At 43.5% G+C, this 19,229-nt stretch overlaps 1 protein-coding gene across 2 annotated transcripts in view; it reads left to right on the forward strand.

Annotated features, from left to right (window-relative positions):
• Positions 1-18,928, forward strand: part of LOC8078316 (putative callose synthase 8) — a 29,244-nt gene extending 10,316 nt beyond the window's left edge. The window contains exons 13-42 of one of the 2 annotated variants that reach the window (XM_021458523.1): positions 1,642-1,821; positions 2,224-2,349; positions 2,450-2,567; positions 2,699-3,027; positions 3,254-3,306; positions 3,386-3,446; positions 3,567-3,648; positions 3,771-3,820; positions 3,908-3,994; positions 4,077-4,211; positions 4,300-4,397; positions 4,472-4,556; positions 5,072-5,232; positions 5,343-5,466; positions 10,971-11,065; positions 11,136-11,277; positions 11,359-11,510; positions 12,332-12,438; positions 13,037-13,135; positions 13,225-13,293; positions 13,472-13,655; positions 13,757-13,910; positions 14,163-14,282; positions 14,412-14,527; positions 14,604-14,687; positions 16,505-16,617; positions 16,736-16,965; positions 17,134-17,982; positions 18,087-18,272; positions 18,360-18,928. In XM_021458523.1, the coding sequence (XP_021314198.1) occupies positions 1,642-1,821; positions 2,224-2,349; positions 2,450-2,567; positions 2,699-3,027; positions 3,254-3,306; positions 3,386-3,446; positions 3,567-3,648; positions 3,771-3,820; positions 3,908-3,994; positions 4,077-4,211; positions 4,300-4,397; positions 4,472-4,556; positions 5,072-5,232; positions 5,343-5,466; positions 10,971-11,065; positions 11,136-11,277; positions 11,359-11,510; positions 12,332-12,438; positions 13,037-13,135; positions 13,225-13,293; positions 13,472-13,655; positions 13,757-13,910; positions 14,163-14,282; positions 14,412-14,527; positions 14,604-14,687; positions 16,505-16,617; positions 16,736-16,965; positions 17,134-17,982; positions 18,087-18,272; positions 18,360-18,593 (4,623 nt within the window). In that variant the 3' untranslated portion in view covers positions 18,594-18,928. The remainder of the gene's footprint in view (positions 1-1,641; positions 1,822-2,223; positions 2,350-2,449; positions 2,568-2,698; positions 3,028-3,253; positions 3,307-3,385; positions 3,447-3,566; positions 3,649-3,770; positions 3,821-3,907; positions 3,995-4,076; positions 4,212-4,299; positions 4,398-4,471; positions 4,557-5,071; positions 5,233-5,342; positions 5,467-10,970; positions 11,066-11,135; positions 11,278-11,358; positions 11,511-12,331; positions 12,439-13,036; positions 13,136-13,224; positions 13,294-13,471; positions 13,656-13,756; positions 13,911-14,162; positions 14,283-14,411; positions 14,528-14,603; positions 14,688-16,504; positions 16,618-16,735; positions 16,966-17,133; positions 17,983-18,086; positions 18,273-18,359) is intronic. The other variant, XM_021458524.1, reaches the window with a different exon arrangement.

A 19,229-nucleotide genomic window follows, 5' to 3' on the forward strand; every position in this document is an offset into this window, starting at 1 on the left:
GGATGAATTCCCAGAGATCTCACCCTGTGTGTGTCTGTGTTCTTTACGCTCACATCTCACTCTGTTTCTCTCTGGCAAAGGCTCTTTGACTCTCCTTTTCTCTGATCCCATCTGCAGAAATTTAAACACATTTTTCAACTTCAATCAAGGCCAAACAAAAAGTCTACAGCTAACCTCTCTTGATGCTATGACATGCAGATCTCCTATGTGTTAGAGTGAAGATAATCTACAGCTGACCAGATCATATGAAAGAACGCAATGTATAGGCAAATGAAAACTGAAATTCTGAAGTAATTTTCAAATAGCTGATGCTTAGCTTAGCTGGCTATTCAACTAAAACTATGCACATAGTTTATACTCCCTCCGTACTCGAAAAGAAAGTCGTTTTGGACAGAGACACGGTTTCCAAAGCATAACTTTGACTCCTTATTCTCATAAAAATATTTATCAAAAAGTGATATATGTATATTATTATGAAAGTATTTTTCAAGACAAATGTATTCATATATTTTTCACATTTTCAAACTCAACAACTTAAAAGTTATTCATGATTTATATTCCCAATGTTTGGCCCAAACCTTGTCCAAAACGACTTCCTTTCCGAGTAGGATGGAGTATCCCTTAAGGGCTTATTTGGCCCATGTCGTGGACGCGAAAATGGACCATTTGTGCTGGTGGGACAAATTGTGATATAAGTTGAGACTGAGACTGAGTATTATATAAATCTACTGGAGCCAAATAGCAACTTCTGTTTTTTTAAAGCAACTGGCAGCCTTTCAATTAAGATAGAAAAGAGTTGGCCCAGTTTATATAAGGAAAACCGGGCCCAATGGTTAAAAGCAAAATCAGCAAAGACCCTAGCATCAGCAGCATGTCTGAAACGACCATCCCAAAATGATACCGTCCACCACAAGTCATCATTGCCGAGCTCGAAAATGCAGCCGAGCAGCTCCAATTTCTTGCAAAGGATCAAAGCCCAAGCCTCAAAGTCAGAACACACACCATCAAGGAAAACTAACACCATCCTAAAGAGGTTGTTGAATGTCATTGTTGCGAAGCTATGCCGAACCCCACAACTTGACAAGCACACTCTTCCAAACAAGTCAAGCATTCCTGTGTGGTACGGTGCAAAACCAAAAGGTAGAGCTTTGTTAAAATTAGCAAAAGCGTCCGTTGCCTTGAGCCATTCCTCCACGTTCGCATGTGAAGTTGTGGTACTCCAAGAGGACATCATCCATGACGCCTCCCATGAGCACAACCCGCCAACATCGCGACGCAAGCGCCAAACCGTGAGCCTTGTCGACCTTCTCATGCAGGTGGAGAAACCCCCTGCCCCACCCATACATAGCCCATGTGAGAACGACCACGACCGGGGCCGGACCTTAGGCCTATGTTTTGGCGTGGGACAGAAGAGGGTTTTTTTTAATCCCAACCTAAAATTCGCTCCCATGGGGAGTCGAACCCAGGACCTGAGGAGTGCTGCTAGAGTCACCTAACCAACTCAGCTAGAGGCTTGTTCGCTTACTTACCACTCATATAGCTATAATCATGCAGGATTTTAGACATATCGCAATCAACATTTCCTTTTGTGATGGAGTTCTTTTCTTATCCTTACTATCGTTAACGTCTCATACTGTTTAGGTTCTTTGTGGATCAAGGTTATCAAGTGTGCCACATGGCTTTGAAAACTGTGCTAGCTGTGTTCCGCTAGTGTCACAACACGCATCTCAGCACAATGAGCAGCTAAATCCCCAACTGCCTCATGAGTCATCATCAACAGAAAACTATCTTAATGCAGAAGCAGCTGAACAAAGACAACAGGTAAATTTTATTTAAAAAAGATGGGAACCCTAAAAAATATGCAATATTAGAATTGTATAGCTAGTCTTATGTACTTATTTATGCACAGATCTATTTTGTTGACTTGAATTGACCCAACAGGCTTATGTATGCACCACTCTGATGCTGTGATTGCTTCATAAGTCCACTGTATTGCTTGAATATTATCACACTGTATACAGCACTTATTAGAATTTCCTCATGGTATAAAAAGTCTGAACAACAACTTTCTATGTGCTCTGATATAATTTGCCATGCTGTAATCTCTGTGATGCATGTTTTTCCATGTACGTGCATGACTCAAAGGATGCTCATGTTTGGTACATTGGTTTGATTTTTTTTATTGTTTACTTGTTGCTCTGCATTTTTTGTGGTACTGCACAGCAAGCTACGAGTTCCAGTTCTCAACAGAGATGGTTGGGAAAGACGAATTTTGTTGAGGTCCGTTCTTTTTGGCATCTCTTCAGAAGCTTTGATAGGATGTGGACTCTCCTTGTTCTTGGGCTTCAGGTTTACTTTCTGTCTTTAATGAATGGGTCGATGCATTTAGGATTAGTTTCATAATTCTGTCAGACCTTTTGGCACATTTCCTTATTCATTTTATTTCCAGGTTCTGATAATAATGGCATGGCATGGATTAGGAAGCCCTACTCAGTTACTTGATCCAATAATTTTTGAGGATATTCTGAGTATTTTCATCACCAATGCAGTACTTCGAGTTATTCAAGGTTGTCATGAGTCTTGTATTGTGTGTATATATTATCAGTTATTATGTTATCTATTGCTTAGTAAACTGAAATACCTAATTCCTTTTTTCATCATCTTCATTAATGGTTGATGTACCTACTTTGTCTTGCAGTCATCCTTGACATTGCTTTCTCATGGAGAACCAAGGGAACAATGAGAGTTGATCAGATACTAAGATTTACTATAAAACTTTCTCTTGCGGTGGCATGGGCGATTATTCTTCCTATATTTTATGCCAATTCTCAAAATTATAAGGCTTGTTCAACTAAACGGTCTAAAGCCTTTTTGGGAATGTTCTGCTTGTCAAAATATATGGTGGTTGTCGCATTGTACCTTGCAAGCAATGTGGTTGGGATGGCATTATTTTTTGTCCCAGCTGTCACCAATTACATAGAGACATCTACATGGAGAATTTGTAATGTGTTGTCATGGTGGTGTCAAGTATGTCCTTTCTCTCCCCATTTGTTTAATCTTGTAATTTAGTATCACAAATTATATTTTTTGTAAAATTATTCAGATGTGTCCTCGTGATATTTTATATCAGATAACTTCAGTACATTTAAAGTTTAAAAGATTATACTGTTTTCACGTAGGTTATACCTCTTTGTACTTCACCTGATAGCTTTCATATCTTGTTATTAAGCCCTAGTTATCATTACCTGTGCAGCCACAATTATACGTTGGACGAGGAATGCAAGAAGGACTAGTATCTATACTGAAGTACAGTATTTGTTTACATTTGTATTACTTTATGTCAGCCATTTAGTATGAGCTTAATCATTCTACTTATACCTCACAGGTACACAACCTTTTGGATGATTCTGTTGTCATGTAAATTTTTATTCAGCTACTATTTTGAGGTAATACTCTCACACATGCACTGAACATGATCCTAGTTACAACTAGAAAAGTCATGTTTGTTGTTGTTAGTTTCTTACTCTGCTTCCTGATGCATTGTTTCTTAAACAAAATATATACAGATTAAGCCACTTGTGGGACCAACGAAAGAAATTATGAAGATCAATGTGAACAAATATGAGTGGCATGAATTCTTTCCACAAGGTCCTCCATATGCGATCTTGATTTTTGTGCTTTTTTCCTTACTTTTTGTAATACTATTATATTTTCGCACTGTCAAATTACAGTCAAACAAAAATAATGATACCATACGTCTCTTGCACCAGTCAAGAGTAATGCTGGCGCTATTCTTGCTGTGTGGTCCCCTATAATTCTTGTGAGGACTCTATTCTTGCAGTACTTAGTGTTTTAATTGTGCATATGCCTCTGTAACTAGGATTATCTATTTTTTTTCTCCCAACAGGTCTATTTCATGGACACACAAATATGGTATTCTGTATTCTGTACTATTTTCGGTGGTATGTGTGGTATTATCCATCATCTTGGTGAGGTGAGATGAGGCATCACTTAACATGGGTACTCATTTCAGATGCCTATAGTGTACCAAATTGTTAACTCCGATACTCATCTAGATTCGCACAATGGGAATGGTGAGAAGCCGGTTTTGTTCCTTACCAGAAGCCTTCAACATGTCTCTTGATCCTCCAACAATGCCAATAGAGAGAAAGGGGATGCCTTTTAGTTTCTTGGAGAAGAAAATATTCAAGGTGAAAAATGTTCATGTCATTTTTTGAACTACCTGAAGGCGCCTTTTTCCTTATGTGCATTTTTCTTTCAAATGATTCCTCTTTTCAGAAATTAGGTAAAGCTGAAAGACATGACCCAACAAAGTTTGCACTGGTTTGGAGCCAGATAATAAGTAGCTTCCGTTCAGAGGACTTAATAAGTAATAGGTACACTTTGATTACTCTTCTGCAACTCATGTCTCACCAGATTTGTAAAGAAAAAAAAATGTTGTTTTTTCCAGAGAGATGGATTTGATGACAATGCCCGTGTCACTAGTGCATAGTTCTGGTTCTATCCGTTGGCCATTGTTTTTACTTGCTAAAAAGGTATGCTGATCTATTCTCCGATACATGACATCAGTTTGGGTGGCATGTGTTCTTTTGCTACACCTTCATAGTGATGAAGTTCACATAACCTATTTATTTTGATATGTTAATTTTCTTGTTTCGACAATCCTTTGACAGATTATATGGTGCATCTCACAGTAAGCACATTATCATGCAAAAGCAAATTTCTCAAATATAGTATTATTTGGGATTATTCAGAATAAAGCTTAGCTACCATAGAATTTGTGTCACTTAAGTTCTTAAATTTAGAATACATTACTTTATGAGAAGTTTTCAGTTAGGCTAGCTGTATACTCCCTCTGTTCCAAAATGTAGGTTGTTTTAGTTGATTTTAAACAAATGTGATTCCAAAGCTTGCACGCCACTAGATGTTCTGCATTTAGAAACAACTTGCAGTGTTTGGTCGCTTGTGCAGTCTAGCATATATTGAGTACTTCTATCTCTGCCAACAAATATTTATCTACACTCTTATATCTGTTTTGATTACATTGTAGTTTTCAGAAGCAGTGGATATGGCAGCAAATTTTACTGGAAAAAGTGCTCAACTCTTCCGGAAAATTAAGAAGGATCACTACATGTTTTGCTCTATAAATGATTTCTATGAACTGACAAAAAATATTTTCAGATTTCTCATTATTGGGGAGACAGAGAGGAGGTAATTCAATTTGATCCTAGATTATCTCCACTAGTTCTTTTTCCCAAGCTTGCAATTTGGTAGTATATGTTCCTGTGTATATTATTATGATGTTTACAGATTGTATTCAGGGTGGTAGCTGCCATATTTGATGAAATAAATAAGAGTATTCAAAATTCAAGCCTGGTGACTGATTTTCGGTTGGATCAATTGCCTTCACTGTTCTGCAAATTTGACCGGTTGGCTGAACTTCTGGTAATAACTGAACTAGAACTACTGTGGTTTATACTTCTCTGTTGTTACTGTATTTCATATGCATTGTGAGTCTAGAAATCTGGACCTTACTTTTTTAGAGCAATGCTAGACTCTGCTTTGACGATCTTTTGAACAAAAGATTACTTTCACAATCTACCTGCCCAGCTATCTATCCCGTTTTTTTTTACTGCAACCTTGGCAATGATTCCAGGTTTTGCAATCAGTGTGTTAAGTTGAATTTCCAACATATAATAAGAAGTTAGAGGGCACAGCAGCCAAGCCAGCCATGGGAACTGCTCGCGTCAGCCAGTCCTAAGAAGCTGAGTTGTTGAGGGACTTGATAGCACCCGCACCCACCTTCTCCATCTACTACAGGCGCACCCTGCCGTTGGCTGTGCCATCACTTTGTTTGCCGAGGAACCCACCTTCCAACTGAAACCCAAACCATAACCGTTGGGTTGCTGCTTACTCAGCACTCTCACATGTCACACCAGTCACTATCCAGGACTGAGGCAAAAATGTAAATCAGAGGGTGTATATGTAACTAGAAACCTAGCATTAGCCAACACTCTTGGTAACCTCCCCAGTTGAGGGAGACGCTAGCCAGGGTTCAAATCCTGGTGGCACAAAAAGAAAATATCCCCTCACCAAAAAATAGTGGTAGGGTGCTGGCCTGTGGCACCTGTGGTTGGTTTAGGCCCTCCTACCAGGGGGGCAGTTGTAGTGGTCACCAGCCCAGAGGTTGTGATCAGTCCAGGTTACAGTGTGGCACAATAGGGTAAACCAGGGGTTCGAGGATTTTCTCGGTTGGTTTGACTGAGAGCTTCTTCTTAGTGCAATACTATGGGGTGATCTTTCCCCACTAGCTGAGTTTTTAGAAACACAACATCACATTTGGAAAACTTGTGATAAATTAGTTATACTTGTTGAAACTTGTGTTCATTCACTATTGGGCTCACCCTATAGGGGTAGCTACAAGGTGTTTCATATATGGGCCTCATGGGCCTAGCCTCATGGGCCTAATACTCATACTCCACCCCCCCCCCCCCCCGCAGTCTGGACAACCGGCGTAGCGGAGTTCAAGACTGGACAAGAAGGAAAACAAGAAAAACACACAGGATCCTCCCGCAGCCACAACTAGCCACCGGTGACGTTGAGACTGGAACGGAACTCGGCGAAGGTCGAGGAAGGGAGGCCCTTGGTGAAGATGTCCGCAAACTGTGAGGTGGTCAGAACGTGGAGGACCCGGACGTCGCCGATGGCCACATGGTCGCGGACGAAGTGCAGGTCGATCTCCACATGCTTGGTCCGCTGGTGTTGCACAGGGTTGGTGGAGAGGTAGACGGCGCTGACATTGTCGCAGTAGACAAGCGAGCTCCTAGCGAGGGGGCGGTGAAGCTCAGCCAGGAGCTGGCGGAGCCAATTGGCCTTGGCCACGCCGTTGGCAACGGCGCAGTACTCCGCCTCGACACTCGAGCGTGAGACCACCGGCTGTCGCTTGGATGACCAAGAGACAAGGTTGCCGCCCAGGAAGACAGCGTAGCTGGAGGTGGACCTGCGGGTGTCCAGGCAGCCAGCCCAGTCAGCATCGGTGTAGACAACTAGCTCGGCAGAGGAGGACCGGCCAAGGAGCAGCCCGTAGCCGAGAGTGCCACGGAGGTACCAGAGGAGCCACTTCATAGCAGCAAGGTGGGGCTCCCGCGGAGCATGCATGTAGAGGCATACCTGCTGCACGGTGTAGGTGATGTCAGGCCATGTGAAGGTGAGGTACTGGAGCGCGCCAGCAAGACTCCGGTAGGCGGTAGAGTCCTCTGGCCCAAGCATCGGACCCTCTGCCTCTGACAGCTTGCCCTGGGTATCGTCCGGGGTAGAACAGGACTTGCAGTTAGTCATCCCTGCTCGCTCCAGAATGTCATAAGTGAACTGCCGCTGGTGGAGGAACAAGCCCAAAGGTCGAGGCTCAACAGTGACGTCGAGGAAGTGATGGAGCACACCAAGATCCTTCATAGCAAATTCCTTCTGGAGAGTGGCAATGATGCGCTGGAGCAGAGACTCGCTGCAGGCGGTGAGAACAATGTCATCCACATAGAGGAGCAGGTAAGCAGTTTCACCCCCATGGTGGTATATGAATAGTGAGGTGTCGGACTTGGCCTCCGTGAACCCAAGAGTCTACAGGAAGGTAGCAAACCGAGAGTACCAAGCCCGAGGTGCCTGCTTGAGACTGTAGAGAGACTTGTTGAGCCGGTAGACCAAGTCAGGACGAGAAGAATCCACGAAACCAGCCGGCTGACTGCAGTAGACTGTCTCAGTCAAAGTGCCATGGAGGAAGGCATTCTTGACATCCAGCTGATGCACAGGCTAGGAGCGCTCGAGAGCCAGTGAGAGTACGGTGCGGACGGTAGCTGGCTTCACCACTGGACTAAAGTTCTCATCATAGTCAATGTTGGGCCGCTGAGTGAAGCCCCGGAGGACCCAGCGAGCCTTGTAGCGCTCCAAGGATCCATCAACACGGTGCTTGTGCGTCCAAATCCACTTGCCGATGACGACGCTGGAGGCCGGCGGACGGGGCACCAGATCCCACGTCTGGTTAGCGAGGAGGGCCGCGTACTCCTCTTCCATCACGTGATGCCAGTGAGGATCTGACAAGGCCTCGCGGACGGAAGAGGGTACCGGTGAGATCTACATCGTGCAGACAGCGGCGGTGAGGGCCCGCGGCTGGGACGCCTGCCTCGTCACCATGGGGTGAGTGTGGCGAGGATCCCGGTGAAGTAGAGGCGGATGGTACACCGGCGGCTCGGCGCGAAAGCACTTCGGGGCCAGAGCTGGGGGCAACATGGACGGGTGCTCCGCCAGAGGTGGCAGGGTTGACGGCAGAGCCCGCATCAGCGACGACGGCGCTGGTGGCGAGGGCGGCGACGGAGCCAGCGACACCGGCTGCAGTGGCGGAGCCGGCTCCCGCCACCGCTGGTAGATGAGGCCGAAGCGCCGGGGAGGAGGTGGGGGCAGGGCGCTCGGTCCCGCGATCGGGACGACGACTTTGGGCACAACGGGAGGCAGCGAAGCCACAGGTAGCGGTGGTGGAAGCTCCGAGGCTGCCTCTGTCGTGCCAGGTACTAGAGGAGGGTCCTGGCTCGAAGTTGGCAGGGGCGAGGTGGGACCACCAGGAGAGCGTGCCGGAGCAAGACCTGCAGGGTAGAGTGGAAACGGTGGCGGAACCACCAGGTCAGTGGGAAAAAAGGAAGCCTCCGCAGGGTCAGCAGGAGGTAGCCCTTATGCTCAGGGGGTAGCCAAGGAAGATACAGAGAGTGGAACGGAGGGCCAGCTTATGAGAAGAAGTGGCGGCTGTGTTAGGGTAACAAGCGCACCCAAACACACAGAGGTGATCGTAGCTGGGAGGGGTACCGAAAAGAGCGTGGTGTGGTGTGGGGGTAGGGGAAGCCGTGGAGGGCAAGCGTTTAAGGAGATAGGTGGCGGTGTGGAGGCTCAGCCTAGAAGCAAGCGGGAAGCGAGGCCTGTAACAGAAGGGTGCGCATGACATCGTTTGTGGTGCGAATCATGCGCTCAGCCTTGCCATTCTGAGGGGAGGTGTAGGTGCAAGACATGCGCACCTGGACACCACAGGAGAGGAAGAAGGAGCGAGCGGTGGTGTTGTCAAACTCACGCCCGTTGTCACACTGCACGACCTTGATTGTGAGGCCGAACTGGGTGGACACCCATGCAAAGAAGTGGCGAAGAGTGGTGAATGTATCAGACTTGGCATGCAAGGGAAAAGTCCAAGAGTAATGGGAGAAGTCATCAACCACCACCAAGTAGTACTTGTAGCCAGACATGCTAAGTACATGAGATGTCTACAGGTCGCAATGGATAAGATCAAAGATGCGAGCCGCATGTGGGGAGGAGGTAGGGAAAGGAAGTCTAACATGACGGCCTAACTCACATGCATGACACAAATACTCATCAGGAGTGCGGGGGCAAGGCACAGCGGAACTACGATTGAGCTGTGTCAAAGAAGCACGGCTGGGATGTCCAAGGCGACGGTGCCACGTAGTGGAGGTGGTGGTGGTGAAGGCAGATGCCGAAGGGGGTGAATAAGAAGGCAAAGGAGGTGCAACGGAAACAGGGAAACAAAGGGTGTAGAGAGGCCCAGTGCTGTTACAACGGAGAAGAGGACGCCGGGAGGCCAAATCCCGCACGGTGAGGCCAGAGGGGTCAAACTCAACCGAACAAGCTGTAAAGCGACGAATAGAGAGGAGGTTGTGAACCATACCGGGAGCCACAAGAATATCAGGATATGAAAAGAGCCATGGGAACTTGCAGTGCCTACGGAGGAGACAGGAATGCAGGTGCCATTGGCGACCATGATGGAAGAGGGACAGAAAGGGTGGGGAGGACTGATAGAAGAGTAGACTCGCATCGGGCGTGGTGTGGAGGTTGTACCCGAGTCAGCGATCCAGTCAGGACTGACTGGTCACAGCCCCGCGGTAGGAGCCGCAGGCGCTGGGTTGGCGGTGGTGCTGAAGGAGTAGGCCGGCGGGGGAGGAGGCGCAGCTCCTCTAGGCACGGCGGCCAGGGGACGCATGTGCGGAGCGGCGGGGACCATGGCCCGTGGGAGTAGAGCCGCTGCGTCCGACGACAGAGGCGCCGATGACGTTGAAGTGAAGCGGGGCGGCCTACCGTGGATGGCAGCCCAGGCGGCGACGGCTGAGGCAGGGTCGAGTGAGGCCGCTGCGGAGGTAGGGTGCAGGCCCACAGGGCGTGGAGCGGCGGCGGCGCCCACAGGGGCGGCTCCCAGGCCCGCGCCTGCCAGGAGGGCAACAGCCACAGCGGCGGCGCGTGTGGTGGCAGCGGGGGGAAGGGACCCACCACCTGCGCCCAGGAGGAAGAGGATAGAGCGGGGAGCCAGGAGGGCCGACAATGGCCGGCAACGGCGACGCGCCGGCGTGCCTGGCCGCTGGTCCTGGAAGCCCATTCCTGGTGGGTCTTCTGCGTCCGTGGCCCCTCCGCTCGCGACCAGAGCAGTGGCGGCGCGCTGGGCCGTGGTAGCGCCCGCGCCGGCCCCCACACTCGCGGCCAGAGCAGCGGCGGCGCTCGCGCCCGCGCTGGGGAAGGCCGCGCCCGCACCGGGGAAGGCCGCGCTCGCGGCCGGAGAGGCGGCGGCGGCTGCGCCAGGAGCGCGCGGAGGGGCTGGAGAACCCGCGATCTGCGCCCAGCTGAAGTTTGGAATGGGTGGGAAGGAGGTGACGTAGTGGGGAGGAGTCCGGCCGGCCATGGCTGCCAGCGGTGGCGGCGCCTGGATTGGGAGGGGAGAGAAGAAACCCTAGCCTCATGGGCCTAATACTCATACTCCAACAATACTTCTGCTCTTTATATTAATGGATAGCCAATACAGTTTTTTTCTTTATCTTGAACTCTGTTAACATGGTACAGGCAGCTCTTTCCATGTCTTTTCAATCCTCTTTATGTGCCAACCAATATAATTGAATTTGTTTGCATGTGTTGCCTAGTTTATAAACAAACAAGAACATCGATATGAGGTGACAATTCTGCTCCAAGATATTGTTGATATTCTACTCCAGGATATGATTGTGGATCCTCAAAGGTAAGAATTTTTTAATAATGTTTTGATATTTTAATGTATATACCATTACAATAACTTCCTCTTTGTACAGTATACTGGATGTGGTTAATTCTTCAGAGAGACTGATCTCTGATGATTATGGAGCATTCAACTACTATGAACCAGAGCTCTTTGCATCAGTCAGCTCAATAACAAGCATCCGATATCCATATCCTGATCAGCAAAAAGAACAGGTCTGAGCAAACCTTTGATTATCTGAGGACAAAGCAACATATTATAACTCTTTGAATGATGAAATGGCCTTGCATATTCAGGTTAAACGCCTCTATCTTTTGCTTAGTACAAAAGAAAAGGCTGCGGAAATACCATCAAATTTAGAGGCTCGGCGACGCATTTCATTTTTCGCCACATCTCTGTTTATGGATATGCCTGCTGCTCCCAAAGTTCGCAGTATGTTGTCGTTTAGGTAATACTTTTGCTTTCAAAGGACACTTGAACTTACACCCAGTTACCGTAAATATTCCCAAGTATTGAACCAATGAGGGCTCTCTTTTTTGTTTCATGTCTGACAAATGTGGCCTTCATCGATTTGCTTTTATAATCAACTCATATTATCTGAATATTGATGGCATACACTGCCAAATAAAAGTAGCATGACTTCAACATGGGATCTACTCAGAGATGAACCAGATGCAAAGTATCTGATAATGCTAGAAGTCTAAATAGTTCGCATTGTATCCCTTAACGATCTCCATTCAGTATCTCCTAGATGTAGCTCAGGCACACCCTATGGTTGCCTGTATATATACACATGTATCTTGTACTTGGCAATCAATCAATCTAATCACACAGAATTGACTTTGCTTACTCTCTCTCTCTTTCTCTCTCTCTCTCTCTCTCTCTCTCTCTCTCTCTCTCTCTCTCTCTCTCTCTCTTATCAATTAGAGTTGGTACCTGTTCATAACATACTGTCTCCTTTTAAGTCAATCGCATAGTTCAGTTTTAGGAGTCCCATCAGTAATATGGACCACGATAAACCTCAAATGCAACCACAATCAACCAGTTTTTATGATTTTGGCATTCATCACTTCTGGTTAATCATCGCACTGAAATAATAACCAATAAGAATCACTATACATATAAAGCAAGCTGTACTGTTAATAGTTCTATGTTTGATAATTTTGATACCTGCATCCATCTCAATGGAAAACAGTTGCAATTTACATGTCACTAAAAATAGTTTTGATTTACATGTCATTAAATCCTGAGATAACATACTTTATGCAGTGTAATAACTCCATATTTCATGGAAGAAGTGAAGTTTTCAGATGAAGAACTTCATTCAAATCAAGATGAAGCATCCATTCTTTCCTACATGCAAAAGATATATCCAGGTCACCTATATAATGAATCTTTTTTTTGACTGCTACGACAACTGCTTGCATGGTTTATATCAAGGCATACTGGATTTCCATATGTTACTAAGATATACTCATTCCGTCCCAAAATAACTGCACATCTCGTTTTTTGAGGAGTTAACTTTTTTAAGTTTAACCAAGTTTAGGCCTTGTTTAGTTCCGAAAACTGTAGCACTTTCGTTTTTATTTGACAAACATTATCTAATCATAGAGTAACTAGGCTTAAAAGATTCATCTCGTGATTTACAAGTAAACTATACAATTAGTTTTTATTTTCGTCTATATTTAATACTCCATGCATGGCGTAAGATTCGATGTGATGGGAAATCTTGAAAAGATTTTGGTTTTTGGGGTGAACTAAACAAGGCCTTATACAAAAGTATACTAATATATATGATGCGTAATAAGTATCATTAGATTAATAGTGGTAATATTTTCTACAAATCTACTCAAACTTCTTAAAAAAGTTTAACTCCTAAAAAAGCAAGATGTGCAGTTATTTTGGGACGTAGGGAGTGTCAAAATGAGGCATCCATCTTAACCTTACTGAGATTTCGTACTCTCGTGATTTTAGATCAATGGAAAAACTTTTTGGAACGCCTTGGTTCAAAGGTAACAAATGATGAAATTAGATGCTGGGCTTCCTTCCGTGGCCAAACACTAAGCCGAACTGGTAATCCAGAGCACATTCTCATCTGTTGTATTACCATTTAAGCCTATGGCCACCTCATCTCACACCTGTTTTTATTACAAACTTTAAAGTTCGGGGAATGATGTACTACAGAAAAGCATTGAAAGTACAAGCTTTGTTAGACAGGACAAATGATCAAGGTGCGTATGGAAATCTTGTCTTAACAAATAACTTCTCATTTCTTCAATGGTGGAAATTTATAGCCAACTAGAAAGTTAATACATGTAAAGTTCTGGTAACATTTTTTTATTTCATAAGCTTAATCTCTATTTCTTTGGAAACAGTTTCCACTAATTCAGTTTTGTAAAACTTATGCAGATTTATTTGAGGCACTCATGGCAACTGAACAAGGAAAAAATAAAAGAAATATCCAAACATTATCAGCTGAACTAGAAGCGCTTGCAGATATGAAATTTTCATATGTCATTTCATGTCAGAAATTTGGGGAACAAAAAATCAAAGGTGATCCCCATGCTCAAGACATCATAGATCTGATGATGAGGTATGAAATGACATATATATATATCTTTGGAACATAAATAACTTTAGAAAAATGATGGTTACTAGAGCCATCCTGATCTTTTTCACTTGTGCCGCATGAAGGTACCCTGCTCTGAGGGTTGCTTATATCGAAGAGAAGGAAGTCATAGTAAATAACTGTTCTCATACGATTGAAGGGAAGGAAGTCATAGTAAATAACTGTCCTCATAAGGTTTATTCCTCTGTGTTAATAAAAGCAGAGAATAATTTGGACCAGGTAATGATCTCAGATTAAGACTAAAAGTAGAAAATCTTGTAACATCTTTTTTTTTTGAAACAAAATCTTGTAACATCTAAGATCTCTTGAAAGCACCTCTCTTCTTTTATTTTATCATCACAACTATCTCTCATTAGTTATTCAGCACAATTATCACCCCCATTAAAAAATCTTGCTTGTAAAGCGTATGATTTTCTTTTTTGAATCCCTCTAATCACTTGGCCTTTACTGACTTGTTGGTTATGTCCATAGGAGATTTACCGTATAAAGCTGCCTGGTCCACCTATCATTGGAGAAGGGAAGCCTGAAAATCAGAACCATGCCATTATCTTCACTCGTGGAGAAGCTCTACAAACAATTGATATGAATCAAGTAATAAATTGTACATGCTTCTATAGTCGTGTTATCTGATATGAATCAAGTAATGAATTGTACATGCTTCTATAGTCGTGTTATCTTCTGTTTAAAGATTCTATGTTCATGTATGTAAGTTGATATCAGGACAATTATCTGGAAGAAGCTTACAAAATGAGGAATGTCCTTCAAGAGTTTGTAAGGCGTCCTAGGGACCAATCTCCAACTATCCTTGGATTAAGAGAGCATATCTTCACTGGAAGGTCTGTAATCTTACAACACATGTCTTTGAGACGTGTTTTATCTCGTGGGATAATTATGATACTATTATTTGTGCAGTGTTTCATCTCTTGCCGGATTCATGTCATATCAAGAAACAAGTTTTGTTACAATTGGACAAAGATTTCTTGCTGAACCCCTCAGGTGAAAACATGCTTCTTATTCTATCTTATAATGTAGGCACATTCTTTTATTTTAAGTTCTTATTTCTGATAGAATTAGTGAAAGGGCCTCTAGCTGAGTTGGTTAGGTGGCTTGAGTAGCACTCCTCAGGTCCTGGGTTCGACTCCCCTTGGTAGTGAATTTTCAGGCTGGTGTTAAAAAAAATCCCCTCGTCTATCCCACGCCAAAGCACAGGTCTAAGTCCCGGCCCTGGTCATGTGGTCGTTCTCCTAGGTTCGATCGACTCCCCTTGGTAGTGAATTTTCAGGCTGGTATTAAAAAAATCTCCTCGTCTATCCCACGCCAAAGCACAGGTCTAAGTCCCGGCCCTAGTCATGTGGTCGTTCTCACATGGGCTACGGTGCCGCTGTGTATGGGTGGGGCAAGGGTTCAGGGGTTTTCTCGACCTATGTAAGAAGGTCTTCTTCTTAATGCAATGCCCAAGGACTGTCTTACCCCCTGCACGTTGAGTTATTTTTTTTATTTGGTAGAATTATGTTCTGTTTTAGACAGAAATTTGACTATGTTACTGCAGAACCGCAGGATATCACTTGAAGGTAGATGAGTGGAAAACTGTACAGCACCAGACCCAACCAACGCACCATGGACTTAAGAAACAACCCAACTGGGAAAAAGGCTAAGGAAAACAAACACCTAGCCTATCCCCATAAATAGACATGGAGCTCCTTAGCTTCAGCGTCAGCAGCCATATGATGACATTGAATGATGGCTGGCGAGATTGTTATAACTCTTGTTTTCAAAGTTTCTTATCAATTTGTCACTTCGTCAAAGTTGAATAGGAGTGGCATGTTTAGAATGTTAATATTTGGTGGTGAGCCACTACTTGAATTTGGGTTTCTATTTTCTTATTTACAATGGCACCTAGTTCCTTATAGGTTGGTTGAGTTTTTTTTTTTTTTTTTTTTGCAAAGTGGTAATTTTCTCTTCCTTTGTTTGAACTTCATTAGGTGATTTTATAGTCATTCATAGGCTGTGACAAATCAATTGGACGAAGCGTTTGCGTTTACTAGTGGAACTTTTCTTTCTGAATGCTACAGTGCTTAGTTAAGGCTAATCAGATGTCCCCTTCTTTAGTTAAGTTGCCTAAATATTATATAGTTCTGCTGGTTGTTTAAACTTCACAAACCCCTTTTCATTTGATTGCTTGGGTCACTGACACATGGCCGTGGATGACAAGGTAGCGAGATATTATTTGGTTCTGTAGAGTCCTGTATACATAGTTCAGTCAGTAAGTAGTGGCCCAGGTGAGGTAGCATCAGTAACACAGGTATGGGATGACACAAATATTGACGGATAATACTGGCTATGGTGGCTGCAAGAAGGGAACGCTACATAAAGAGGGAGGATAAGGCAGTAGGAGCAATATTGTAGATGCAGAGAAGAAATTACTAAGATATATAATCCCATTCAGAGAAAGCTTTGAAATGGGTGTGATACATTCCCTTTCATAGTTGTAAGTGGAGTTTTCAGCAGTTTATAAGAGTGCACAGTGACATATGAAACATTTTTACCTTTAGATAATACCTATACGTTTTGATTTCTCACAGATTGATAGTGATGGAAACTTAGTATCAGTGTCAGGAGTCCCACCTTCATTAAACTCCAGCTATAATCCAATACATATAAATAACGGGGGTGAGGATATTGAGGACAGCACACTGTTTTTTATAAATATTTCTACATATAATATCTGCAGGGTACGGTTTCTACATATAATATGAAGAAGCCCATTCTGAAGTCAATTTTATTATTCAAATGACTATTTTCCTTGACTGTAGGGTACGGTTTCACTATGGTCATCCAGATATTTTTGATCGGATATTTCATTTAACAAGAGGCGGAATAAGTAAAGCATCTAAAACTATAAACTTAAGTGAGGATGTCTTTGCTGGTAAGTTAAAATCTTACTTCTGTTTTTTCGAGAAAAAAAAATCTTCCTTCTGTTCAAACTGAAATTGATAATCATGTCATTTTCAAAAACAAGTGCTGCTTTGGAATTCTGTTTACAGGGTATAATTCCATATTGCGTCGTGGGAATATAATTTACAACGAATACATTCAAGTTGGCAAAGGGCGTGATGTTGGTCTTAACCAGATATCAAAATTTGAAGCTAAAGTGGCAAATGGCAATAGTGAGCAAACAATCAGTCGTGATATTCACCGGCTAGGTCGGCGATTTGATTTCTTCAGGATGCTTTCATGCTATTTTACAACAGTGGGATTTTACTTTAATAGCCTAGTATGCTCTCTCTCTCTCTCTCATATCAAAAGTTTCAGAGTTGAGTTATTCATCAAAATGGACCATAGCAATCAATCAGCTCTTCTTATATTTCCTATGTTTGGACTTAATAATGACCATAGCACTGAGTATTAGTCTAATTGTTCAGTTGATCCCTATGTTGTGCAGATATCAGTTGTTGGTGTTTATGTTTTCCTCTATGGCCAGTTGTACTTGGTTCTCAGTGGCCTGCAGAGGGCTCTGTTACTTGAAGCTCAGACTCAGAATATAAAGTCCTTAGAAACAGCCCTTGCATCTCAGTCTTTTCTCCAGCTGGGACTGCTTACAGGATTGCCTATGGTGATGGAACTAGGTTTGGAAAAGGGTTTTCGTGCAGCTCTGAGTGATTTTATCCTCATGCAATTGCAGTTGGCATCAGTTTTCTTCACATTCTCTCTTGGAACAAAAGCACACTACTACGGCCGTACTATTCTCCATGGGGGTGCTAAATACCGGCCTACAGGGCGTAAATTTGTAGTTTTCCATGCAAGCTTTACTGAGAACTATCAGTTGTATTCTAGAAGTCATTTCGTCAAAGGATTTGAGTTGATCTTCCTTTTGATAGTCTATCACATCTTTAGGAGATCTCATGTGAGCAATGTGGTGCATGTGATGATCACATACTCAACATGGTTTATGGCAGTGGCTTGGCTGTTTACTCCTTTTCTTTTTAACCCGGCTGGTTTTGCTTGGCAAAAAATTGTTGACGACTGGGCTGACTGGAATAGGTGGATGAAGAATCAAGGGGGCATAGGAGTGCAACCAGAAAAGAGCTGGGAGTCATGGTGGAATGGTGAGAATGCACATCTACGTCACTCAGTATTGAGTTCTAGAATTCTTGAAGTGCTGCTCTCGCTACGCTTCTTCATATATCAATATGGCCTTGTCTACCACCTGAATATCTCTCAAGACAACAAGAATTTCCTTGTCTACCTGCTTTCATGGGTCGTAATTATTGCCATTATTGGTTTTGTTAAGGTATCTACATCTCCAAAATTCTATATTGTTTCATACAATTGAGATTCTTTTTCTTATGCTGATTTTTTTTCCATGTCCAATATTCATTTGTTAAATTGCTGCAGCTTGTCAATTGTGCTAGCCGCCGTTTGAGCACAAAGCACCAACTCATCTTCAGGTTCATAAAACTTTTGACATTCCTCTCAGTGGTTACTTCCTTGATCCTTCTCTATTGTCTCTGCCAATTATCTATCATGGATCTGATCATCTGTTGTCTGGCATTCATACCAACTGGCTGGGGTCTCCTCCTTGTAAGTTTCAACTGGAAGCTCACCATTTTTGCCAAATTTAGTTCTTTTTGCTGCATTACACCCTAACTTCTTCCCATTGTCTTACAGATTGTTCAAGTTTTGAGACCCAAAATAGAGTACTATGCAATATGGGAGCCTATTCAGGTCATAGCTCACGCTTACGACTATGGAATGGGGTCTCTGCTCTTCTTCCCGATCGCTGTACTTGCATGGATGCCTGTTATCTCGGCCATTCAAACTCGGGTTCTTTTCAACAGAGCATTTTCCCGGCAACTACAGATCCAGCCTTTCATTGATGTAGGCAAAACTAAACGGAGATAGCATAACAGATGGTTTTACATGGATGCATATTGGGGATTTGTGGATATGATTTATTGGTTGGTCAGCAAGGCAATAAGTTTCTATACTCGTAGCGTAAATGTCGTGTGCAGTGTGACCCATAATTCTTTGGTGTAAGCCTGTGCCAGATCTAACATAGTAATAACTCGGTTTTGGTTTTTGTTCACGTGTTACATACCGTTCTGTAAAAGGAAACAGCTCTAGCATTGCTCTTAGATGAGAATATCATGATACCTATACTATACAGTTACAAAGGTACTATCTTATTTCCATGTGAAATACGACCACTCATTGTAGTAGTCCATTATTATGCTTAACGTGTGGTGTTTTAAAAAAAAAATGCTTAACGTGTGGTATAGTGTGCGATACCAAATCATTTGTCACCATGTGCAAACCTTGGAGTAAGAGTTCCCGGAATATATTGGTAGTTCTCATTGCCCTTTTTTTCCCCATATATGTTCACTGCTGTGGACGTACTGTGAGCAAGTTTTTGCCCAGACCATATATGGACATATTTACCTGAAGGTTCCTTGGCACATGATGATGTTATTTGCAATGTCTTTTATGATAACGTTAGGGAATATATTGCGATCAACTTCAAGTACACTTGACTGCTGA

This window comes from Sorghum bicolor, chromosome 4, assembly GCF_000003195.3.
Source record: "Sorghum bicolor cultivar BTx623 chromosome 4, Sorghum_bicolor_NCBIv3, whole genome shotgun sequence".
Classification (NCBI taxonomy): Eukaryota; Viridiplantae; Streptophyta; class Magnoliopsida; order Poales; family Poaceae; genus Sorghum; species Sorghum bicolor.